Source organism: Diaporthe batatas (genome assembly GCF_019321695.1).
Source record: "Diaporthe batatas strain CRI 302-4 chromosome Unknown Contig00014, whole genome shotgun sequence".
Taxonomy (NCBI): domain Eukaryota; kingdom Fungi; phylum Ascomycota; class Sordariomycetes; order Diaporthales; family Diaporthaceae; genus Diaporthe; species Diaporthe batatas.
Window position 1 is genome coordinate 1083885 of NW_025408561.1, and position 25620 is coordinate 1109504.

The 25620-nt window shown below is 46.4% G+C and overlaps 6 protein-coding genes across 6 annotated transcripts; 2 read left to right on the forward strand and 4 right to left on the reverse strand.

Annotated features, from left to right (window-relative positions):
- Positions 1-822: 822 nt before the first annotated feature.
- KVR01_010789 (uncharacterized protein) lies at positions 823-3209 on the reverse strand. Its single transcript, XM_044786013.1, has 6 exons — positions 2887-3209; positions 2480-2804; positions 2257-2408; positions 1961-2205; positions 1637-1908; positions 823-1516 (listed from the first exon to the last, which is right to left on the reverse strand). Exons 1-6 carry the CDS (start codon positions 3092-3094, stop codon positions 1126-1128), a joined length of 1593 nt encoding a protein of 530 aa, XP_044639936.1. The 5' UTR covers positions 3095-3209; the 3' UTR covers positions 823-1125.
- A 265-nt stretch (positions 3210-3474) lies between these two features.
- KVR01_010844 (uncharacterized protein) lies at positions 3475-4701 on the reverse strand (the record flags this gene model as incomplete). The annotated part of the gene is made up of 3 exons (XM_044794880.1): positions 3475-3848; positions 3984-4437; positions 4474-4701. 3 exons carry the CDS (start codon positions 4699-4701, stop codon positions 3475-3477), a joined length of 1056 nt encoding a protein of 351 aa, XP_044639991.1.
- Positions 4702-5992: 1291 nt separating this feature from the next.
- KVR01_010970 (uncharacterized protein) lies at positions 5993-7293 on the reverse strand (the record flags this gene model as incomplete). Its single annotated transcript, XM_044792480.1, has 5 exons — positions 5993-6168; positions 6223-6406; positions 6632-6772; positions 6824-7049; positions 7115-7293. The coding sequence occupies 5 exons, from the start codon at positions 7291-7293 to the stop codon at positions 5993-5995; spliced, it is 906 nt and encodes a 301-aa protein (XP_044640117.1).
- Positions 7294-11788: 4495 nt separating this feature from the next.
- Positions 11789-12388, forward strand: KVR01_010934 (uncharacterized protein; the record flags this gene model as incomplete). The annotated part of the gene is made up of 3 exons (XM_044782006.1): positions 11789-11794; positions 11918-12108; positions 12265-12388. The coding sequence occupies 3 exons, from the start codon at positions 11789-11791 to the stop codon at positions 12386-12388; spliced, it is 321 nt and encodes a 106-aa protein (XP_044640081.1).
- Positions 12389-19981: 7593 nt separating this feature from the next.
- On the forward strand, positions 19982-22200 carry KVR01_010817 (uncharacterized protein; the record flags this gene model as incomplete). Its single annotated transcript, XM_044788672.1, has 5 exons — positions 19982-20004; positions 20088-20618; positions 20695-20849; positions 20918-21880; positions 21956-22200. The coding sequence occupies 5 exons, from the start codon at positions 19982-19984 to the stop codon at positions 22198-22200; spliced, it is 1917 nt and encodes a 638-aa protein (XP_044639964.1).
- A 548-nt stretch (positions 22201-22748) lies between these two features.
- Positions 22749-24223, reverse strand: KVR01_010829 (uncharacterized protein; the record flags this gene model as incomplete). Its single annotated transcript, XM_044793899.1, has 2 exons — positions 22749-23629; positions 23689-24223. 2 exons carry the CDS (start codon positions 24221-24223, stop codon positions 22749-22751), a joined length of 1416 nt encoding a protein of 471 aa, XP_044639976.1.
- Between the last annotated feature and the right edge of the window lie 1397 nt (positions 24224-25620).

Consider the following 25620-nt stretch of genomic DNA (forward strand, 5'->3'; position numbering starts at 1 on the left):
CTTTATAATATATAAATAAAGTTAAAAGGTATTATTTTAATAATAATATTAATTAAAATATTATAAAAGTTATATAATAAAATTAAATCTTTAAAAATAATTATTATATAAATAAATTATATTAAAAACTTAATTAAAATTATCTTTTAAATATATATATATATATATATTAATAAAACCTTTATTAAGTAAATATTATAACCTTTATTTAAATATATAATTATTAACTTTAAAAACTTAAAATAAAGAAATAAGTTATAATATACTACCTTTATAACTTTTATAATTAAATATTAAAACTTTTAAAAAGTTTTAAAAATAATTTATAAAAATAAAAAAGTATAATAAACTTATCTTTCTTTAAATCTATATTTTTATTATTAATTACTATTAACTTTTAATAATATAAAAAAGTATAATAAAAATAAAAAAAATAAATAAATTTAAAGTTCCTTTATAAAAGAATTATAAGGATATATATAAAGTTATTAAAAACTTTATATATAAACTTTAAACTATTAAAAAAGAAATAAATAGTTAAATTAAAAAATAATTATATAATATAAAGAAAAAATATAGTATAGTTAAAGTTAAGTTATTAATATAAAGTAGTCTATAATCCTAGTTTAGAAACTCAATATACTATTTTACTAATAATCGAGTTCTAACGTGAAAACCACGTTAATGAGTACAGCTTGCTTCAAAGGTGTTCAGACTTATTTAAGTAGAACATCGGACACTTTGTCTGCTCAGAGCACCCAAGCAAGCTCAACTTGAAGTTGAGTTCATTGCCGTTCGGCTTCACTCTCCAATATTCTACATGAAAACCAGTGCATTGAGACAACTGCTAGTAGATATAAATCTCGCTGTGAAACCTTCTTCACTAGGTTGCTTGGACAGAGGCCCGATATTAATAGAGTGCCTAGTAAGTTGCCCACAAGCTCGCATGAGATGGAGCAAAATACTAACTCTATGGATGCCTTAGTCCTGCAGATTGATCACCTTCCCTGAATTCCCAAGTTCCTGAAACCGGATTGAAAGACCAGCACGGTGTCGGCAAAGATCCTCCGACAACAAGAGTTTCATTAGGTACAGTTGTATCTCGTGTCACTCACAAGGGCGTCGTCAGGTAGCCACTGGGTCAAGCTCGCTGGCACTGCTTTCCTTCCATGGATTTTCTTTCTCAACCTTTCTTATCAAGCCCTCATGCTCAGGGCTTCTAGGCTTAATGCTTGCCTGAAATGGCTCAGCATGACTGAGGATGCCTGCTGAGAATTTGACAGCCGGCTGAATCTCATTACCAGCGTCATCACGGAATTTCGAAATGTCGAACACAGCGAGTGATCGAGCAACTGTGAGCCATACGGATGCGTCCGCGAGCATCTTCCCAGGGCAAGAACGCCTGCCAAACCCGAAAACATAGCTATATGGATCTGGTGCGGGGCTAGGTCCGAGAAATCGCGATGGGTCAAAGATCTCTGGCTTTGCATACACTGATGGATCATGAGTGAACCACCTAAGAAAATCATAGGTCAGTTTTGCTTGCTAGCTTTCCCCGAGGCGTGAGGAGTAATCTTGGGTTCCAGGGAGGATGCGCAAGAAGATAGTATTGAAAGCGAGCAGCTTCGGCACTAACCAGATATTCGGGACAATTATCGCGTCCTTTGGGATCAAGTAACCTTCGTAGAGGTCGTCCTCGGTGGCCAAATGAGGGAGCCCCATGGGCACGACGGGGTGAAAGCGAAATACCTCCTTGACAACAGCCTCGACATATGGGAGATTTCCGCGGTCCTCAACTGTCGGGAGGCGATTTTCTCCTATCACGCGGTCTATCTCCTCTCTCGCCTTGTGTTGCACTTCAGGATGCAATGCCATGGCCAGAAAGAACGTAGTGATGGAACTGACCGACTGTGGCACGAATCAGCTGATTGAAATCGAAGCTGGGCTGAAGACATTTTACCGTGTCAGCGCCACCGGTGTAAAGAGAAGCCGCGCTGTACTTCAAGACGTGTTCTTCCTCCGCGTTCAGTTTTCCACCCGCTCTCTCGTATATCGCAGACACATAAGATGTCTCGAACTCTTGTTCCTTCATCTTCTTTCTAACGAACTGCATAGGCCTCTCTGCGAGCTCATCCAGCGTTGCTTTCCACTTGATTGCCGTCTTTTGGAAGCCGGCTCCTGGAACCCAGCTGGGAATATGTCTCACTACAAGCCATTAGCGGGCTGTTGAGATAGTACTATAAATGCATAACTTACAAATTGGAATGGTATCGACCAGCCAAGCACCAGGGACCGTAGCTGCCGAAAATTGCAATAACGCCTCGTCTGCTATGTCGACAAGCGGGTCTCGCTTGTGCGGCTCGATTGTGTAACCGTAGGCCATCTTCAGTATGATTGCCCCGGCCTCGCTAGCACATAATATCCTCTTAGCTTTACAATATTTTACTAAATGGGGAAGGGACGGCACAGATCCGCATACGTCCTAATATGGTCCAATAGATTGGCAGGTTTGTTCAACACACGAAGTAAAAAGCGATGCACCTCGAGTTCTTGGAGGTCGTTGTAACGTGAAACGCCTGATTTTGTTCCAACTAGGGCATGAATAGGTTTTCGGTAGGCGCGTAAGCGGTCATTATAGAACTGGGTTGCGAGAAGGTCTCCCCAGCCACACATTTCATTGCCAAATATCAGATTCGGCCTGGATGAGTATATAGCAGAGCGCTTTTCTAGTAGTTCGAATGCCACCTGAGGTGAATTTAGCACAATAATCGTAGTCCCGAGGGCGGTGACGGAACTAATTGGTCCTGCAGATTGTCATTTGAGTCAGAAGCAACAGCAAGTGGACCACTGGCAGTATGTGTATCTAGGTAGAATGACCGCACTCACCATATCTACTCTTGTGTTCCAGCCAAAACTCCCACTCTCGAACACCAGTCCTTGGTAAGTCAGTGATGTTTCCCAATATTGGCCAAGGTTTTGGCCCCGGCGGCATTGGATGCGGCCCCTTCTTTCTGACCAGGAGCAGGATCCTAAAGGCCGCGTACGAGACAACCGCCAAGAGAAGGCTGCTCAGGATATCTGTCTTGAAAAACATGGCGTGACATTCGGATGTGAAAAGTTCGGGGAGACCTCGATATGCAAGAGAGCAGGCAGTTTGGTCACCAAGGAGAGTGTCTATTAAATACTCGCTTCGGCACTTGAGCAACGGACAGGGATGACGTGGAAATGATTTCAAACCCGGTACGCGCGCGATCGCGAAGTAACACCCTCAGTCCTATCGTTGTGCCGGAAGACACATTTGCGATGGTCGCTGCTGCACAAGTGCTTACACCTCCGGCAGCCGAGCAGCAGATTGCAACTTTCAGTAAGGCGTGTATGACGCCAAGGAGGGCGATCCACAGCTGCTGTCACTCAGTGCCTCGAGATAGTTGGTTGGACTCACTGGCCCTCGTGTGGTATTCTTCTTCACTGGTACTACTTGCCGTCTTTTGCAAGCCTTTCCTTCCCTGTACCCATCGCTGCTTCCATAGATTGCCCCTCTGTAGCTGCTGACAACTCTCCTGGCACCAGGATCTGACGGCCTTCTGCCACGTGAACTTCCTCGGGTTCCCCGGGTCTCGTCCGGCCTACTGTTCCAAACGCTCTTTGCAGTGCCGACTCCCATTGTCTCTGGATTCCTTCCTGAATATTTCTCTGCTGCTTGAACTGGAAACTGGAGTCCAAGGTTCGAAACTGCCGCACGAAGTCTCGTAGGCTATTCAGGGCCCCTATCTCAATCTTGAGCTTGAAGCTGTAGATAAAATCTTTGACTTTGATTTGCACATAGTTGTAGCCAAGATATTCTAGAACTAGGAGGAAGTTAGCCCAATTCTAACGAAATCGGCAGAGTACAATTGATCTGAGACACAACGACCATGCTGCAAAGCAGTCGAGCTCCAGCTTATATCGCCATGACACAGAGAATTTTGAATCATTCTGCTTACCGAGAATACTCAGATCCAAACAGAGAACGACCAGGTTTGCCAGGATAAGAGACCTTAGTGTGCTTTTCATCGCTGCGGTTTCTTCTGATTCCATCCTGCGTCCGTATTGCCTCAAGAAGTGCCTGCACCGCCATAGGTATAGCCCGGATAAAGTGATTTCCTGCACAAAAAACACGGTCACTTCTGTCCTCTCCATGATTTCGTAGGCTCTTTTTAATGATTCCGTCTGCAAGGCCCGCGCTAAGATATTTATCGAAAGGGCGCCGCCGTGCATTGTCAGACCGTTGAAGATAATCATTGTCAGGAGAGAAGTCATGATGCGGCTATCGACCCAAAGAAGGTGGAGCCGTGAGTAAAGGACGAGGGACTGGCCGGTAACCATTGGAATCCAGCCGATTGAGCCAAGCACCACCACAAACATGCCATTCGTGCTACCGAGGCTGAAGTCGATGACCTGTGCCACTGAGCAGACGATGACGCCTCCTGCAGCCACCATTAAGCTCCAAAAATAGAGGGTGCGCCTGTGCCTGAAGGTCCACCAAACGACGACGACGATCTCGCAGGAGTTCCATAGTCCTATGCCTGCCAGACACGCTAATGCAAACCACAGTCCCTTGGAGTCTTCCACAAGTGACGTCGAGTCTCGCCTTGCCAAGTTTGATGGATTTGGGCTCATGGGAGCGCTCGGTAGCAAGTCGAAAGGAGCAATATTCACCATGCTAAGAGCTCAGGGGTGGTCGAATATTTTGCGGGAGGGGCTGGGAATGCCGCCTCGAGAGTGATGTGCACTATACCACTGAAGGTGGAAGGAAGTGAGTTGATTTAAGCCACATTTCAGAACCGACATGGATTGCCACCAAGCATGTACTGGTACTAGAGCGCCCAGGGGAGCTTGTCACCACGGCTCTCATGAAGTCAGGTGGGGTGAGCTCGCCAGTCGAAAAGCGTCTGAGCGGGCTTGGAAGGTTTGTCCCAAGAGCAGACAGGGAAAATGTTCTGCGGCGAGCACGAAAATTAGACTTTGTAGCCTTCCTTGCAGACTGGTCCTCGACCAATTGCCTAGGGATTGGGCCATATCGTGACGTTCCAGAAGCCATCGGCATCCATGCTTCGTGCCCTATCAGCAACTCCACAATCCACTGAAGTGCTACCACTGTATGTACGTATTAGCCCTGCGGTAGGATCTACTGGGCCAACAAGTCAAACTTTAAGACGAGTGGCATGACTCGGTTCAGACTGGCGAATTGCTACGACTCATACACAATCGCAATTGCCCGACGGCCGTCCGTGGCGTAAACATCCAGGTTACGTGAGACAACTGACTAAGAACCAATAAATGTACGTATGCCGCATGAGTTCTCGGGGACTGCTTGTAAATGAGCCTCGGCAGCCGCTCAAACGCGCAAATCAGAGTTTGCTACAGGTCCCCAGGATTGCTGGCCCACTTGGACGGTCATACATTCTGATGAAAACATTTCGCTGTGAGGAATTGGTTTTCGGTTGATAGCCGACCGTGCAACGGCTCGGCACCGTGGGCCTACCGGTAGAAATCCGGGATCAGTGCGCAGCCGCTTCCGAGAAAGGGCTCTGACCCCCGAAGTCATTGCATGGTGCGAAGATGAGCCGAGGACAGTTCGAGCATAAGATGCCTTCGGTCTTCAGCGTTTACCACTGTATGAAGGCGCCGTGTATGTCCCCGGACGTATGCGGAATAACGGCGGAACCAGAACCAGAAAATGTTTAAAAGAAGTAAGTAGTTATAGTACTATCTGTATTTAGTTATAGTAATAGTGTGGTACTTGTAACTGCTAGGGAGTAGCTAATTGTTAGATTGATTATAATAGTCCTTTAGCCGGGCGGCAGAGTGTAGGACTTGGCAGTTGCGCTCCTATTGCAGTTATATATAGGCCAACCGTGCCTTCCAACATGAGTGAATACTCGTTACCTTCAGAGAGGAGTACCTAGACCCATATGCTCCTGCAGTGCCGCCAACAAGACCTCTTATAATCTCAAAAGATCGCTAGCGCGTTCGGCGGGGAGGCAATAAGCCCAGGGTGATTTAGTGGTGCTGATGTCAGCATGAATGAATACCGGCTTGTCTTCTTACAATAGGAGGAGAGCGCTTTCAAGTCCCACAACTCTCCTATGGGCATGCCAAATAGTGAAAGTAAATATTGGTGCAGAACTAAGAGCTTAGTCAATAGATACCTAGAGAGCGAGACTGCAGCTGGAAACTTACCTAAATCCTGCGGACCCCCTTCTGTACCATCCGGCTTGATCGGTGGATATGCCTCGAATGACTGGCTGTCGCCTGCTACAGCTGAGAAGTGCTTGTCCCAAATCCATTTGGCTGTGTCAGATGTCCCGTGCAACCCTGATAACTTCGCGGCCTTCATTTTATCCAAATCTTCCGCTGAAAGGTTCTCCCCTAAGCCAGCGCGTCAGCCTTTACTATTCTGACCGAACCCTAGGCTTCAAATGTTGAGCTTTTCCATGAAGTAGTAGTGCTAAATCTCGCCTTAGACAGTCCTAACTGACTGAGGGCTGAAAGCGAGGCTGGAACTGTTTCCCGGTTTGGGCGGGCGTGCCTTACAAATCTCTGTTGCTCCCGTTCTGATGATCAAAATATCGCCGCGGCGGAATCATACTGCCTGATGACGTGCAACCTTCTCTACGTCCTCAATAGTGATTCGATACCCATCGAAATAGTGATATGGTTTAGACTGAGACTCCATATACTCCTTGAAGTCGATAAGTACGCCCCGGCCTACAAGGCCCCCGCGAGAATGCTAGTGATCAATGGTGGGCTGCCCGTTCTCCATGGTTGTCTGAGGCGAGACGAGGTTCTCCTGGGTTGGCTTGATCCCATTGTATGCTAGACCAGAGGGTTGGTGTTGTACGTGGACCAGGCTATCCCACTGGCTGCTGAATTGCGTGTTGAACTCGAGCTCATCATCCCAGCCATGGGAACCAGGTGGCATCATCCCACTTGAGGAAAGGGACATGACCTTGTGAGCTGGCGATCTACGGCCGGGTAAGGGTATCTTGATGCCATTCAGAGGCCAACTTTGAAGAATAGTGAGTAGGGGCCACGTGTGGTGCTGCTCCATCCCATCTTGATATTTCCTTACTTGAGCGATATTGATACCCCCTCCTTGATCTCCGTTGCGGCTGACGCTACGATGTCGGGCGTCAGAAGATTGAGTGTGCCCAGCATATCCTTCTTGCCTTCCTTATCAAACACACCCCACGCACAGCCATTGGGCATGCCCTTTACCATGGGCAAATCATCGAAATTAGGTATGGCCATTTTGAAAAAGGAGGAATAATGCCCTGCACGTTTATTTGAGAGCTAAGAGAGTGGTGTAAGGTAGTCCCAGGACAGACTCAATAACCTCGGTAGTGCGAGGGCAAGCAAAGGGTCTGTGGTACTAAAGTATTTATTTTAGTGGAAAATGCCTGTAGTACGTCATCGGGGCTGTTTAGAACCCTAGCAGCCCCTCTTTTAGGGACTACTAGGATGGTTCGCTATACAAGTAACTTTCTAAAAACCTTAAAATATATAAGAACGGAAATTTGCGTACCTTTAATTGAAAGGTGTATATCCTTTCTACTATTTAATTAATTAAAGTATAGAACCTTAAAATCTTTATAACTTTAATAAATAAAGCTTCTTTATAATAAGGGATTATAAATAAAGTAAGTTAGTTTTTTAAGAACTTAAGTTATATTTATTAACTTTATTTATAACTCTTTACTATACTTTATACTTTAAGGCTTACTTTTTTTACTTTAATAAGCTCTTTTAAGAAGAAGTTATTTTATATAAAATACTTTTTAATTAGTAAATAAGTATATACTTTTAATTAAAAGTATATAAAGTTTTATTTTAAATATATTAAAATTATATTTATTTAATTAAACTTTTAAAGTTATATAATAAAATATATAAATATATATAATTAAAGTATATTATATATTATAAAGTTATTAATAAATTTATAAAAATATTAATTAATTAAAGTAATAAAAATATTAATAAATTCTATTTATTATTTTATTAAATAATTATAATTATTTATTTAATTTTTTAAATAATTATTAAAATAATATATTTATAATTACTTTTAATTTTATTTAATTTATTTAAATATATATAAATATATATTTTTATTAAAATTAAAATTATTTTATAATTTAATATTTAATATATTATATAAAACTTTTATAAATTTTTATTAATTTATATAATTTTTATAATATTATATAACTTTATATAATAATAATAAAGTTTTAATTTATAAATTATTAATATATTATTTTAAAGTTAATTATTATTAAATTTAAATAAATATAATATATTAAATAATATTAATATAAATAATTTATTAATTAATTATAAATATTTAAGTTAATATTTACTTATTTAACTTTAATATTTATTTATTTAATAATTTTATAAATTTATTTAATATTTATTTTTCTTAATAACTCCTTTATATTTATAAGTATTTTTAAATTAATATAAAAGATTTTATAAAATAATTTTCTTCGTTAATTTTAATACTTTAAATATAAACCTCTTTTAATATACCTTTTAATATACTTTTAATATACCTTTTAATATACCTTTTAATATACTTTTAATATATTTTAATATACTTTTAAGTTATATATATTTAAATATTAATTAAGTATTTAAATATTAGTTAAATATTAAAAAGTTAAAAGTTTAAAGTATTAAAAATTAAAAGAAGTATTAAAACTAGAAAAATATAACCTTTATATTTAAATATTTAGTTAATACTTAAATATATATAATTTAAAAGTATATTAAAAGGTATATTAAAAGGTATATTAAAAGGTATATTAAAAGGTATATTAGAAAGTATATTAAAATATATTAAAAGTATATAAAAAAGTTTATATTTAAAATATTAAAAGTTTAAAGAATTTTAATTAAGTATATAGTTTTATATAAGTTTTATATATAAAAGTTAGTATTAAATAAATTTATAAGAATTATTAAATAAATAAATATTAAAGTTAAGTAGATAAATATTAATTTTATTAATTTTTTATGTATTTAATTATTTTATTAATATTAATAAAACTTTAAAAATATTAATAATTAAAATTCTAAAAGTCTTTATTATTTTAATATTATATAATATTAATATAATATTAATATAATTAATATAATTAATATAATTAATATAATTAATATAATTAATATAATTAATATAATTAATATAATTAATATAATTAATATAATTAATATAATTAATATAATTAATATAATTAATATAATTAATATAATTAATATAATTAATATAATTAATATAATTAATATAATTAATATAATTAATATAATTAATATAATTAATATAATTAATATAATTAATATAATTAATATAATTAATATAATTAATATAATTAATATAATTAATATAATTAATATAATATATACATTATTTCTTTAATTAATTTTTAATTAATTATTATATTATATTATATTATATTATATTATAACGCTAGCCTAAACCGGCACGACCTAGCGCACTAGCGTAGGAAGGTATCTTCTAATAACAGACAGCGTTATAAACAATTATAAAGTCACTATAAAAAGTCCTATATAGCAAACTTAGCTAAGCTAATCTTTAAAAGATATATTATATCTCATCCCTTTAAAACCCTAACTATTCACTTCTAATTTAATAGTAGAACTAAAAAAATATAAATAGTCTATATTATATTATAAATTAATTTATAAATTAATTTATAAATTAATTTAAGTTTTATTTTAAATTTTATTTTAAATTTTATAAATATATTTAAATTTTTAAATTAAAATTAAAGTTTTTAATTTTATAAATTTTAATATATTTTAAATTAAACTTATAATTCTTTAAGTTTTTAAATATAAAATTTACTTTTATATAATTATAAATTTAACTATTAATAATTATTTCTTTTATAAAATTATTAAAATTAAAAACTTATATATATAAATTATTAATATTTTTTAATTTTATTATTAAATTAAAAATAAATAATTAAAGTTTTAAAGAAATAAAATATAATATATTTTTAAAGATTAATTTAATTAAGTTTATTATATAAAACTTTTATAATAACTTTATAATTTATATTTATAATACTATTTATTATTAGAAAATACCTTTTATATTAATATATTAAACTATATTTAATTTATTTAAATTAATATAATTAATATATATATTAGTTTATTAAAAGTTAAAGCTATTATAAACTATAAACTACCTAGTCTTAACATTATTAAGTATTATATATAAAGTTATTATATAATTTAAGTAAGTTAATTAAAATAAGTAAAGATAAAACTATTATTTCTTTAAAGGTTCTAGCTTTACTCTATAAATAAATATCTATTAAATAAAACTATTTAAAAGTAATTATTTAATTAAATTAAAAGATAATTAAATAAAGTAACTATACTTTATTATTTAAATTTATAATTCTAATAATTTATAAATAAAAGAAAAATAATTATTAATAATTAAATTTATAATTATATAAAAGTAAACCTTTACTTTAAAAAGAAGTTATTAATATTTAAAATAGTTAATATATTTTTAAAGAAATTAAAGAATTATAAATTTAATTTAAAGGAAATTAAAATTTATAAGAATTTTAATTTTAAATTTAAAGGTCTTTTTTTAAATTTAACTTTCTTAAAGGGAAAGATATTAAATAATTATTAACTTTATATTTAAGGTATAAATTAATAATTAGTTTAAAAGTTAAGAAGATAATAAATAAATAAATAGTTAAATAAAAAATATAATGTGGCCGAAGCCGGGAGATGCTCCTATTATTTGTTTTCTCCAAGTCGGGTGTTTTACATGCAGTGATCTCCGAAAGCCGAGCCAACACAGTGTTTCCCGTGCACTGTCGATCACGCACATCTATCTGTAATAATAAGTGAGCGGCAGCGATGGTCAGTCTTGCGGTACGAGCAGCGATCGTCGGGAATGGCCTTTTGAAATGAAAACTGGGCCGGAGCCCTCAAAGCGGAAATAAGTGGACGTAATCCATCATGGTCACGGCGTAGTTGAGCCAGGCAAAGCTAAATTGTGTCGTTCAGACTGTGAGCGTCAACAGCCAAGTCTACCACAAATGCACGGCCAAGCGAAATAGATGAGCTTCGTGTGCAGCCGTCAGGTCGCGCAAGTAATACCTGACTGAAGCCCCTGAAACGTTGTGCGGCTGTCCAATTCGGTGTGTCTTGAAAACTTGCCAGTTTTTTACTTTTTTTCTCTTGTTCGTTCCTTTTTACCACTCATTCCTGCTACGATCGACAGTGTCTCTAATAATGCTTAAGAATGTCTTTGCTTGCAGTTTCCAAACACCACTGTCGTGGGACAAGAGCAACATTGAAACAATGGGCCATGTTTGGGCCAGAAGGACGCCAAAATGTGGATCAAGACCGAGGATCAACCCGACCGCAGCCCCATTTGCAACTGCCTTCAAATTGGGATTCACAGTGCCAATCCGCCCCGGACCAGATGCACCTGATTCAGGGGCAGCGACAGGAGTGACGTCCCTTTTCAAGCATCATTGCTAAGCACTACAGGAGAGCATGTTCCCCTGACGTCCTCCATACATTCCACATTTATTGTCTATCTCCTTTGCAGTCCAAAGAATAAGTCTCGCTTCTCGCACCTCGGATCTCCCATCAACCTTGACCAATTCGCAAACCAGCTCTTTCTCTGTTGCCGACTGTCGTCACTCCTTCAATCGCTCCTCCCAACGCTGCAATCATGAAGGTACGAACAACTTGAAGTCCCTTGCCCGAGGTGCAATAAATATTTGTCCAGCCCATGCGGAAATACCCAATCCTACCAGACAGGGGAAAGACGAGCCCGCGAAAACTGACAAGACTATACCAGACCACCGCCTTCCTTACCTTCATCGGCGCGGCCAGCGCCCTCGCCGTTCGCGGCGTTCCTCTAGCCGGAGCAGCCTTCGAGGCCCCCAACACCCTCATCCAGTACCAGCGATGGTGCCCGGTTTGCGAGACCGTTGCCCTGAACCAGGCTTGCATTGCGAAGCGCGCAAGCTGTCAGGCCAGCACCCTCATGTACGTACAGGAAAACGTCCCGCTATTGAGCCCCACCCACCTTGTTGCTCCTCCCCTCCAGCATGACGGCAACATACTCTGCTATCAGTCCCCGCCGGCCAGGTTCCCCGGGATCACCCACACGAGATGGGCCACTTTTACTGAATTGGACAACAGCGTCCCTGATGATGCTCCCGAGTGCTCTGAGCGCTGTAGCAACACATGCCAGCGGTCTGCCGTTGCCGACAGCGACTACGGTTACGTCTGCAACATGACCATGCCCGCCGCTGGTGCCCAGTAAATGAAGACAGAAGAAGTCCCTAAATCGCCCTTGGAATCTTCAAAATTAATACCTGTGAAGTTAATCGTTGGCAAGCGAAGGTCACTCAAGGTCCGGTCAGGGCTGACAGTTGCAAATGGCCGCTTTGTGTTGCAGTCTTGAAATTATATTAAACCAGATCGAGTCCGTTGCAGGGCGGTCTGCTTAGAACATATTTAGATAATGTTTTGATACCAGGTCAACAAGGGCCGTTAGAAACCCGACCTTCCAAGGTTGAGATTATTACTGCGAAGCTGACGTGACATGTCTTGTCGATGTTTGAACCTGATGACGCTCCTGGTCGACGTTTCAGCTTGATACTTCCAATGCTCCGCCCGCTGCTGGCTGCGGCTCGAGACGACAAACTTGAAGTTCGTGCTCTTATCCTGGATTCTGCGATACTTGGGCGGTATCAATCTTTATCACTAATATTGCCAATCTTCGAGACTCGCTTAAGTGGCTCATAACTATGGAGGGGAAAGAAACGCCGCGCCGATTGGCACTCCCATATGCCGCCCACCCATTGTGACCTGACAGTGTTTGACCTCTATCTGCCCACACACTTTCAAACGGGACATACAACTACCTAGCTCAAGCCTTGTATAACACTCGGGCGGTAACACCCGTGTTTCCCGTGTCATGCTCAGAGTTGTAGGCATAGGATCGATCCCGCATACCTGCTCGGTCTCCTTGTTTAGACAAATGTATCTCAGTCTATTTGAAGCTAATTTTCTAAGAGTGACAATACAGAATGTAGGCCCAGGTCTAATAAAGATTGCGTTATTCAATGAGGTACATTTAATCATCATGGGCGTTCAGACCACCATGGGAACAAAGATTGTCTTGTGGGGACACAAAGACATGACCCTAATTTTTAGCCTTTTTTGACAGCTAATGAGATAATTCTCTGGCCTTTGTTTCCGGACCGCTATGCTATTCATTCCAATTCGGGAAATAGCTATTGGTGGGGGGGTGGGGGTGTCAATAAGTAGCTATTCCAATTACTGTACTCACCAATCCTGATGCCGGCTAGGGAAAAAGTATTTCTGAGTCTTGGATAGCATCGCTGATTATTGTGTACGATTTCATTCGGATGGGGACTGACTCTATGCACTTCATACACGTACCCTGGGGTCAACGTCTAGTGCTGAGCTGGTGCTTTATGCCGGCATGAACGTGAAATTCGCAGATGTGTTGACCAGACCAGCACAAGAACAGTAATTCATCGGTTACAAATTTTATACATGGCGGGAATCTTGAAAGTGTTCTGCCACTACCTATAGAGTCTGACTAAAAAAGGGCTCGTTCTTGATCCGCGTTATACAACACGAGAGTTTGACTAAGCCCCGTAAGGTCTGTGGTCACTTATCCGACTGGGCCCGCCTGTTCGGGTTAGAAACCGCCAGCAGTCTGCCACTGTCGCACTGAACCCACTTTCCTGATAGGGTCGATAAGGTTCAGCCGCCTCTCCTACAGAACATAACTGGCATGTCGATGGTGGAGCTTCCCACCACCGACTAATTGCGCCTTTCTTTGTCGTAGACATTCATGGTCAGAGTTCTCCCGGGCATGAAGCGTTGGGGAGGGGAATGTAGCAGAGGCGGCTCTTCTTTGACGGCCAGTGTCCAATGCATTGAGACTTTAGCTTACCTAGGTATAAACACTCGTCCCGGGTGCCCAGTGAGGATCAGTGGCCTGGATGTTAGAAGACTATAATTACATGATGTATGCTGGATCCAAAAAAGCGCGGAACCTCGGGAGTCCCATGTGACAGGCGCACGAAGGATGCCGACGACGTCTAAGTCAAGTAAGGCTCTGCAAGCCTAGCATTGAGTTGCATGTTCTGCATGCCGGTCTGGCAGCCATCCCATCTCGCTCATGCAACTTTTTCAGCACGCACGTACAGTACGTTCTAGCACGTCTGCAAGTTTGCTCTGTCAAACACGCTAATGATAAAAAGCTCACCCCGGACTCTGCCACCCTACCATGAACTCCCACAGTGCCATTCCCCAGTCACTCAGATCCCCAGTCTTTTTCGGGCAGAACCAAGGGAAACAAGTATTGAATCGACAACGCAGTTGTGTTTGTCGGCGAGCGAAAGACCCCATCCCAACGTTTTGGGATCGACGGTTCCCGGCGCAGGCGGCCAAGGTACCCTGAGATCCGAACGCGGAACGCGTGCCCCAACCACATGCAGCCAGTGGACGCGACAACAATGGCAGGGGGAGCTGTTTACCCCGTCTGCAGCTTAGACGGCCAACGAACAGAACACCCGACAAAATCGCTGACCTGCATGCCCCCATTCCCAGGTGCCGCAGGGCGGCAGTAACCCGCCATTGCTGGCATTCCACCCCTATTTCCAGCGTCCTGTCCCAACACCAGCTTGAGCAGATGGCTGCTGCACCTCGACTTAGTGAATCACGGAGCTCAAATCGTATCGACAGATAGGCGTGTGAGTGACGGAAATACAAGGCGCAAAATGGATCTCCAGGATCGTCCGGCCCTTGCAAAAATTTATTGAGGTTTCAGTGCGGCAGGTGCTGGCTCGAGTGGTGGTGTACTTCAGCCGCATCACTGCCGGCGCTGCACACGCCGCAGGCTTGGGCGCCCAAATACGCCCGACAGATGAGCAAGCCGTTCTTCCCAGGTTGACAAGACCCAACGACAATATCATCCCATGTTATCAGAGTATAGGTCTAATACTGCTAGGGGTGCCGCTGCGCAGCGGCCTAGCAACTCGCCAAACTTGAGTTAAAAAAAGGCCAAAAAAATTGGTAGCTTCTCTTTGATTGAGCGTGTCATCCTTAGTGCAGGGGCCATGCTAATCTGTTGGCAAGGGTCAGTACGTGGCTCATATTTACTGGTGTCAGTGGGGTTCGAACCTTCTCTGTCTGCAAAGGTTGTCAGTCACGTTACTAGAATTGGGTGTGGGGGAGCATGGGGGGTAATTTCAGACTTACATCGTTTCAAATTGACCAAATGCCCGAAGGCAAATAGAGGGGAAAGTTCTAAAATTATATACCTCAAACGTGTTCTGTCTAGTAGTTATTGCCCGTTCCGCGCGACATTCTTAACCAAACACAATACGGGTTGGCTGACTATCCAGCTCAATCGGGCTTTCAGCAATAAAATCACAACTGCTGAGCTAGACTTTAGTGTTTGATAAGTCTGCTAAACGGATGCGATTTTCCCAGTCCATTTCCTTTTGACCGCATGAAACCTGCCCAGGTGCCTGGGAGCAGGACAAGTCAAGGACGGCATCTGGGGACCGCCATCATACGACGGTGCCAGCAAGCACGCGGCCCATGAGACAACTACATTCCAATTTCAAACAATCAGTTGTGTGTGCACAGCCAATATCGACATCCCATGCGAAGAATATCAGCTGTTCACGCCACACCAAGAGTTTTGCCAGAGCTTTCTGGATGTTGGCAGGCCCGGGCGAAGCTCAACGCGCCGTCTGGTGCAGAATAGGACAACCACCACGAGTTCCTGCAGCATCATCTCCGCCAACACCAGGCTCAAGTGGAACGAAGACACACCCGCGACACCATAATAAACCATGTGAACTCTTGCATTGCGCACACTCGTCTTCAAGGTTGAGACACCGCTGCCATTCCGTTCTGTGCCTGGGATTTAGCTGACCTTGCTAACCAAGGCATGGCAGGGCATGTTCACCCAGGCCGCCGGCTGGTACCTCAGCTTCCAGCAGAACGCAAAGGAAAAGACTGTAGGACATCCTCTGCATAGCAGGCCAAGCGTCTAGAAAAGGTGATTTTACGATCTCTTACGATAGTCCGTCCAGTACACATTTGGAAGATTGTACTCTTAGCTTAACCTGGGTTCAATGCTTGGTTCCTGGCAGCCAGCAGCTTCCGTGCCCAGAAAACTATCTAGGTACTCCGAGTCTTTAGTGCTGGAAATGTCCTACCGGCGCATTGACCCCGAGCATCAGCAATATGTGTGAAGTGCTCAATTATAAATACTAACGAGCTACCAAGTTTTTTTCTTCTTTGGAAGAGCTGGGCTTCCTCCTGGGGACTGGTCACGCCCCTTCACGACCCCAACTGCCGGTCTGCCGACCAGTTATCGCTCTGCCTGTTGGGACTGGTCATATATAGATACCGGTTAGCATCCTTCAACATTTTGACCAGTATCGGGTTCGTGACTGGTCTCAAAGATGAACGTAGCTGTTCTATTACTGGTCATATCCCTCGCAAAGGCCTTTCTTAATGCCAGTCACCACATAGTGCGACCACCCGGGAGGACTCGGCATGCCAGTATCACATCGCGTCATATAGCTTCCAAACGTTATAACTGCCTCAGGCATTGGTTTGATGGCAATTAAATATTTTCCCCTTTGAAATCACGCCACCTTTGAGTATAACCCTAACGCTGTAAGGCGAGATAGTCCCAGCAAGCATAAAGGCGACAGCCCACCATCTAGATTGCGGCGCTGCTCCCTCAAGCCATGGGCTATGGTACATACGGCTGCCTAATCACTGTTCGGCAGTTGTGAAAGGTACCGCTTCGCTCCCCGGCCAGGTAGTAGTACCGCTGAGGACCTACGAGGCTGCCAGTGAGGCGCGGCAGACAGAGCCAATCACAAAAGCGGAAGGGCGGACCGCATCACAGGCATTACAGAGACACACGTGGGAAAGTTATAAAGGTCAGCTGACGGCCAGTCTCTTTGTTTCCGAGGCGGCTTGATCGCATGTTCCTCGGCACTATCCCGACGAAAAATAACAGTCAGTGCTGTAGTGCACTTTGTGTTTTAAAGTGAAATCTTGCCGCACGTCTCTATTCAAAACGTAGCGTGCTGCCTAGTTGCACGGCGGACAAGCACGGTCTTGAACTCGTCGCATAACCGCGGGATGTTATCTCTGCCTAGCGCATCGCTAGGAAGAGGGCAGACCTCTTTTGACACATGCTTTGTCTGCGCGCGCACGAGTCAACGTGCTGTTTGTTCTTGAGTGAGACACTGCGGCTCAGTTTCTGCGGTGATGGGGCCCTGATACAGCCGAAAGGAGCACACGTAAACTACCTAGGTGCTTAGCGGGCCGCGGCAGCAAGCCTCGGCGGCGGCTGTCATCTTTCGTTTCCGGCGAGTTTGGTTTACTAGCTGCGGGATCCCTCACCTCGTGACGAGTTTTGCGACTCGATGCTATGCCTAGTTCGGAGTGGCAGCTCGCAATTGACAGGTCTTGTGGCAACTCGCAACTATGGTGGTCCAAAAACGTCGAGACATCTCTATCTCTCTCTCTCTCTGGTGTCAATGTGGACCTGTGTCACTTGCAAGAAGATTCCAGACCCGTCCGAACCCGTCCGAACCCCAGATACCACCTTGTCACCGACAGATTGGACGTGTGTGACTCGCGTGCCACAAAATGCAGCCTTCCCCAAGTGAGCAGTTTTCGGTGCAGATCGGCATGTCTCTGTCGGTGACGGGGCGCCGGGGAGGCCAGGCTGCCAGGCACGGCTGGAGAAAGAAATTTACAGAATTGGACAATAGAAGCGACATGGTGGCTAGGTCATCCAGGCACGGGAAACCCAAGGGGCAGGGTTTTGCTGCCGAGCCCTTCAACCCTTCTGCTCGGGTTGCCTGAAATGAACGGGCAGACCTGGGTAAGTTTCGGCCCACAGGATCAGTGATTTCCCATGTCTCTCAGGTCTTCTTGGTGCTGGGTGCTCACTCACACCAAGCTCTCCCCGGCGTCGCCACTGTAGTTGAGACGGCAGTGGGCTCCGGCTCGATTAGCCTGACGGGCCTGGCCTGGCTGGCAACGGGTGGCTGGACTAGGAACAGGAGCCGAACGAGTGCTCCTACTACTACGTTGCAGGACAGCCCCAGGGGCCCCCTTGAGCCTCAACAGCCGATTTTGCCAGGATAGAAAGCAGGGGGGGCAGAAGCCACTGTCGTCACTGGGCAGCGGGAATGGCTGCTAAGGTATTTTGGCGACAATTTCGCGACGGTTGAAGGAGCCAGGAAAAAGCGGGGGAGGGCCAGATCGATGACAGGAAAATCCTCCTCAAGCGTCTCGGCACGCAAAAGTCGGCAGAGCTTGGCCGGGGTGGTGGTGCCAAGCCACGGTGGACGGGGTGGGTGTGCGGTGCCTTGTGGGTGCATGGGCAAGGTTTGCATGGGCCTGTGCTGGGCTGGGCTGGGCTGACTGGAGATGACTGCATGTATGGTTGTTTTCGATTTTTTCTTCTTCTTTATTCTTTCTGTCCCCTTGGTCGTCGGGCTGAGGCAGAGAGGGCGCGGAAAGGCAGACCAACCTTAGAGGAGGACCCTTCTGAGACATGCAGGGCAATGCATCTCGAGGGCAACGCAGCGCATGGCCATATGCGGCTCCCGGGATCAGCCTGGCATGGCCACATGACCACCGGGTCCTTTGACGGTTGCGACAATGCCATTGGGGAGAGATGGCTGGCCCTTTCCAGAGGCTGGCTGGCTGGCAGGTTGCTGGCTGGCAGGTTGCAGGTTGCGGGTTGCAGGTTGCAGGCTTGGGGCTTGGTCACCGGCCGCCCAGCCGTGGGCTCCCACTGAACGGAAGTGCTCTGGCTCGTTCTCGGACCAGTTCTTGGACCATGGTCATCGGCGGTCTCCTGCATCGCCCAACAAGCGGCTTGGCCCCGGGGCCTCATGAGGGGCATCTTGAAGGTTAGCTGACTTGCTACATAGTATTAGCTCCAAGGCAGAGCTGGCAGAGCTGGCAGAACTGGCAGAGGCGAACCGGCCCCTTGTCTGTGCCCCGTTGATGGCCCCATGTTGGCCCAGCATGTGCCCCACCTCCGCGTCGTCGAGGGGCGGCCGCCATTGGTGAGCCTGGTCGACTGATTCGGTTCCCCAGATGGGGAGGCAATCAACGCGGAGACAAGGGTGGAGACGCTGGGGAGCTGGGAGCTGGGGAGCTGGGACCACTCCGTGCTTTGCAGGGATGACGGCTCTTATTGCGGGCCTGCTTCTGCTGCAACCGGCCAGGCGGGCGGCATCGAACCCAAGTACCCAGGTACCCAGGTACCCAGGTACCCCAGTACATTCCCTACTTACACAGTACTAAGTAGGCACTCAGGTAGACACTACTACATGGTATACCTGCCGTAGTACCGTAGCAATATCAACATGATCCCTCCCAGCAGGCCCAGCAGGATCCTCGACTGGCGCTGGCACCGAATTAAATCCACTCGCACCATCCCATCCCGATCGACGGGCTGAGATGGGGGCCCTGCCAGTATATAAACTCGCCTGCCCACCTTTCCCTCTTGGTCGTTGTGCGCCCAGCTCTTCCTCCGCCGCCTGACTTCCAAGTCGCATCTTCTGTGGTGGAACAGAGAGACAAGACTGAAGCTGAAGCCTCTTTGACTCTGACCGAGCCAGTCGCCATCCACACCCGCCACATCCCACACACCCAGGGCTGCCGTTCACTCGCATCAAGCCTTGTGCCCAAGCCTGACCCGCCCTGACCAAGCCCGCGCGACCTGATCTTAGGGCCTTGAGCAAGCTTGGCCTGTTAACAAGCTTCCTCTAGAGCTTTCCAGACAAACGCCCCTTGCCCCCAGACATTGCCCAGCATGGCGGAGAAGAAGGGTGAACTGTAAGCCAAGCCCCAAGTGGAACTGCCGTGCTGACATGCAGGCTGGCCGCCCTCGTGCCTCAGCTAACACGACAAACAATTAGCTACGCCGAGCCTGGCGCCCACGAGCTCGAGCGCGGCGCATCTGCCGGCGCAATCGACATCAACAGGAACATCGAGGCCAAGATCTCCAACCCGCTTGCCGGCATTCCCAGGAGCCAGCTTCTGCAGGGTGTCGACGCCTTCGCCCACGAGAAGGGCCTTGCCGACCACATCCCCATCCTGCGCAAGGGCGCCCTCGTCGCCCAGCTGGGTGTCGCCACCTCGCTCACCCGAGAGGACTACGACTCCATCCGCGGCGATGAGGCTCTCACCGAGGACGAGAAGCTCGTCCTCGAGAACGAGGTCAAGCACAAGTGGCGCCTGCCCTGGAGACTTTGGCTGACCGTCATCACCTGCTCCATCGGCGCCGCCGTCCAGGGCTGGGACCAGACCGGTTCCAACGGCGCAAACCTGTTCTTCCCCGAGGTCTACGGCATCGGCTCCAAGAGCGTGCACGATACTCTGCTCGTCGGTCTCGTCAACGCCGGTCCCTACATCGGTAGTGCTGTCATCGGCTGCTGGCTCACTGATCCGTGAGTTTTTGAACCTCCTTCTTTCCCCATCATGGCCTGAGACAAGACAAACAAGTCGTGGCTGACTGTCTCTTAGCGTCAACAACTGGCTGGGCCGTCGTGGTGTCATCTTTGTTTCTGCCAATTTCTGCCTGTGGCCTGTCATTGGATCTGCTTTCTGCCACGCCTGGCCCGAACAGCTGGCCTGCCGTCTGCTGATGGGCATTGGTATGGGAATCAAGGCATCTACTGGTGAGATTCCTAATACCCTCCGACATGCATTCCGACACCCATCGGGTCCTAACATTCACGTCTCGTAGTTCCTGTGTACGCCGCCGAGAACTCGCCCGCTCCTGTCCGTGGTGCCCTGGTCATGACCTGGCAGCTGTGGACCGCGTTTGGCATCTTCTTCGGAACTGTCATCAACCTCGCCGTCTATAACATGAGAGACCAGTGGCGCTACATGCTTGGAGCCCCTTTCATCCCCGCCGTGCCGCTGCTGTGCCTGATCTACCTGTGCCCGGAGTCGCCCCGTTGGCTCATCAAGAAGAACCGCTACGTGAAGGCATGGGACTCGCTTTCCAGGCTGCGAAACAACGAGATCCAGGTCGCCCGCGACCTGTACCTCATCCACTCCGCCCTCGAGCTCGAGTCTCACATCATCGCCAAGAGCACCTACGTCGTCCGTTTCTTCGAGCTCTTCACCATCCCCCGTGTGAGGCGTGCGACTCTCGCCGCCTTCACCGTCATGATCGCCCAGCAGATGTGCGGCATCAACATCATCGCTTTCTACTCTTCCACCGTCTTCGAGCAGGCAGGTGCCGACCAGTATCAAGCCTTGACCTTCTCGCTCATCTTTGGTGCTGTCAACTTCTTGTTCGCCTTCCCTGCCCTCAAGACGATCGACACCTTTGGCCGCCGCTCCCTCCTGCTCTTCACCTTCCCCCAGATGACATGGACCCTGCTGGCCGCCGGTCTCTGCACCCTCATCCCCCAGGGAAACTCCGCGCGTACTGGTCTGGTCGCCCTGTTCGTCTACCTCTTCGCTGCCTTCTACTCGCCCGGTGAGGGTCCTGTGCCCTTCACATACTCTGCCGAGGTCTTCCCGCTGTCCCATCGTGAGGTCGGCATGAGTTTCGCCGTCGCAACCTGCCTGTTCTGGGCAGCCATCCTCAGTATCAGCTTCCCATTCTTGCTTGCCAAGACCGGCACTGTCGGCGCCTTCGGCTTCTACGCCGGCCTCAACGCCGTCGCATTTGTCATGATCTTCTTCTGGGTGCCAGGTAAGCTCATCGCCCTCCCCTGTGGTAAAATTCGTCCCAGACTTGTCATCACTAACGTGCATGTTTTACTTGCAGAGACGAAGCAGAAGACCCTCGAGGAACTCGACTATGTCTTCGCCGTGCCCACCAGCAAGTTCGCCAAGTATCAGCTCACACAGGCCGCGCCCTGGTGGGTCAAGCGCTACGTGCTCTTCCAGAAGAGTGCCACGCTCCAACCTCTGTATCAGGAGGAGCACCGTCACCACGCCGAGGACTCGGAGCAGATCCAGGAGAAGTCCGCCGAGGCCTCCGACCCTCCCAGCCCTCGCCACCTGGAGTAGGCGTGAGGCTTTTGATGCCCATGGCTGGCCCCACGAGATTCTGCTTTGACGCGAACATATATCCGATGTTTGCTTCTCTATACAGCTAGATACGCTGGATATTGTCGCAGGATGACTTATTTTCTTGTGCGTGCTGCGGGATATACGTCGACGTGAACCGAACTAAACCACAAGGTAGTCTTCTTATCGATGAGCGTTAAATCATCTATGCGGAGCATCTCAGGTCCCTGGATTCGATCATCTTAAATATTAATGGATCACTACTTCCTGCCGAACTTTTGCACATTGCGCTAGCCTTCTCGTTGTGACAATGTGAGTGACCGCCCAGCCTGCGGCGCGCCAGCCATCATGATTTTATAAAGGTACAAAGGTATCACTGCTCCTTCAGAACGCTCTTGTTTCCAGGGGGTATCTCTGTGTCAAAATTCCAACTCCTCTCAACCGGGCCATTCCAGCCGTGCGGCATTGCTGTGCTGTTTGCGTGGTTGAATCACTCTCAGTATCGAGGAAAATATGCACTGGAACAAAAAGAGAGCCCGCTCGGCACTCTAGAAGTCGAACCAGCCGAGGAGGCAGCTCTTGTACAGCTCGGCCTTGTATTCGTAAAGACTGACGCTGAGGAACTGCGTGGCGAAAGCGGTGATGGTGAAGACGAAGTCGATCTCCTCGCTGAGGCCATTGTCGCAGGTCTCAGTCGAGTTGGGATAGGTCACCCCGCCGGTGGCATTGTGGTACTGCGTGGCGGTCGCGGTGGTGATGAAGGGGAAGGAGGGCTCGGCGGTAACGCCCGTGCTGAGGTCGAGCAGGCCATCAAACAAATCGCAGGCGAACTCGACTGTGAAGTCGATGAAGGGCCGAAGCGTGAGCTGGGCGGTCTCGGTCGTGTTGTACGTCACGTGCTTCTCCTTGGTCCAGCCGTACGATGTGCTCTGGCCCCAGTGTACCATGTCCAGGTGGATGCTGCCGTTGGGCATCTGGGACGTGAATTCCACCGTCACCGCACCGCCCACCGTCGCGGCCACCTCGCCCCCAATGCTCACGCTCGCCGAGGGGCCCAGGTTCAGGATCCCCGGGATCTCGATCATCGAGTACGACAGACCTACCGGCGACCAGGACCACGATTGGTCGTACACGCCGTCTATCTCGATCGTCACGTTGGCATGGTGGTACATTGACTTGTCGATGTCGATGGTAAACTCGGTCACCCCCTTGAAGAGCTCCCACTTCAGGTGGCCCGCATATGTCACCGAGTTGTTGACCTCGGCCTGGTTGAGCTGGATCTTTACGTTCGTGGTGTTCACGATCGTCTGGTCTTCCGGGAGCGCCCAGTCGTATGCGATCGTCAGGCCTTCCTTGTTCAGCGAGATTCCACGCTTGTCAACCGGGCTGGTGGCTGTAGCCACGCTGTTGAAGTTGATCTCGGTCGAATCTGAGTGTGGCGGTTAGTCGATAGTTCATGATTGGTATCTCATCGGGTGGTGGCCTTACCGGCAGTGCTGTAGACATCACTCTTCTCTGCCTTCGCAATAATGGTAAGGTTCGACTCAAACGATGCTAGTGTGTCCGTGTCCGCCACGAAGAAGGATCGTTCTAGCTCGGAGTCACAATCTCCCTGGTGGTTTGTGATCATGACAAAGCTGTCATCGAGTCCGGTCCAATCCTCAAGGGCCTCGTCGAAGGCCTCCTTATCACTGAAGGTGACAGCCACCCGCGACTGGCCCATGCAGTCAACGGCTGTAACATCATTGATGTCCTCAAGAATCACCGCAGGGTGTTGCATGAGCAGGTCCACAGAGACGAGGCTGGCCTCATCGGGGGTTTTCCAGGCCAGGTTCAGGTTTTTAGTCGGAGCAATATTACGGCCCACTCCGAATGCCTGACGGTTCGCATTAGGGACGGGGATCAGTCGCAGCTTGGACGGCTGTTCTGTTGTGGCGTCGGATCGGCGCTGTAGGGCAGAGTTGGAAGGGGCAGCATAGGCGACGCTCGCGATGAGGGACGCGAGCCCAACGGAAAACTTCATTTTAGCTGATTTAATAACGCAGGATGCACCTGGATTTTTCAAAGAACAAAAAGACAGACTGGGGTCGGAGTATGAAATGAGTGGAATTCCTGAAATGAATGTGCAACATTCAAGGACAGCGACTGAGAAACAGAAAAAAGAGTGACTGAGCTGGTGTAAACGAATGAACACCACACTCGACAGTTCCAGAAGAAGGCAATAGTGAGAACGATCGATCTCCGAAACCGAGACTATCCCAGCCCTGAGCAATCCGGGGCGAGATTCACTATATAGCCTACATATCTACCTCACCACGAAGTACTGCGGCAGCAAGACATGTCAGATCCCTCCCCCCGGGCAGTTTGCAAGGGATCAGCACCACACACCCGCACATGCAGGCAAGAAGATCATTAACGGGGACGCGAGCCCCCTGATCCCAGCAGGCTCAACCCCGTCGGTCCTCTCCCGTGGGATTCGACAGCGACCTGAGTCGTGCACATACCCTGAAAGCTCACTCGCCCGAGGGCTCGGAGGACCGGTCCACTGACGGCCCAGTGAGGTCTCAGCTCGCCGCCAAGGGTTTAGATGAGCCTCCGCAGGGCATCCAATAATAATCAAGCTTCCCGTTTCGAACGCACCTTGAACGGCTGCCCCACACGCCCGGCATGAGAGCCCCCTTTCAGCTGAACGGGTGGCCTCTCCAATCGGTGGTCGAATTGCGCGATGTGCAGCTTCTTCAATAATGGTGAGATCGAATTCGCGTGCACATGGGTCTATTGAGGCAGGTGTGTTTGCCACAATAAGGCCAAGGGGCTGGCTTCAGGCCCAAAGACTAGACACCGGCAGCTAGCAACTGCGCAGTCTCGCATTTATGTATACCTAGGCATATATATACCCTAGTGTACTCTCAGGGCAAAATCCAGACGATGTTGTGATCATTCCATCGCGCGTAAAGTGCTTAGACTTCGTCAATATTAGCTAGAAATCGTCGAATCCGAACTGCTTGACAAAGATTTCATCCCAGTGCTACTAGCACAAGCGGTTTTGGGTCCTGCATGACTTTTGCACATTTTGCTCGGTACGTGGGCAAAATTGGCCGTTGCATGTGGGTGTGAGAGATTATGGGACCGGCATGGGTGGTTACATCTGTTGGATCGAGAGGCACGGGTCGCACCAATATAATTTGGGAACCGGTCTGCGGTGGCTCCGTCGAAGCATGCATCTGTGTCAACCGGGAACGCGAATGGTATTGTGGCCCTCGTGGCTCGGATGAAGCCGAATCAATGGCCGGGTTCAGTTTTGATACTTCCTTCATGGTGGTCCTCGTCAAGAAACGGTTTCTGCTCAGGGGATGCACATGTGCCCGGCCCTCCTGAGCACGCCCCCTTGGGTTGCATCCGACGCAAATACTACTGGGG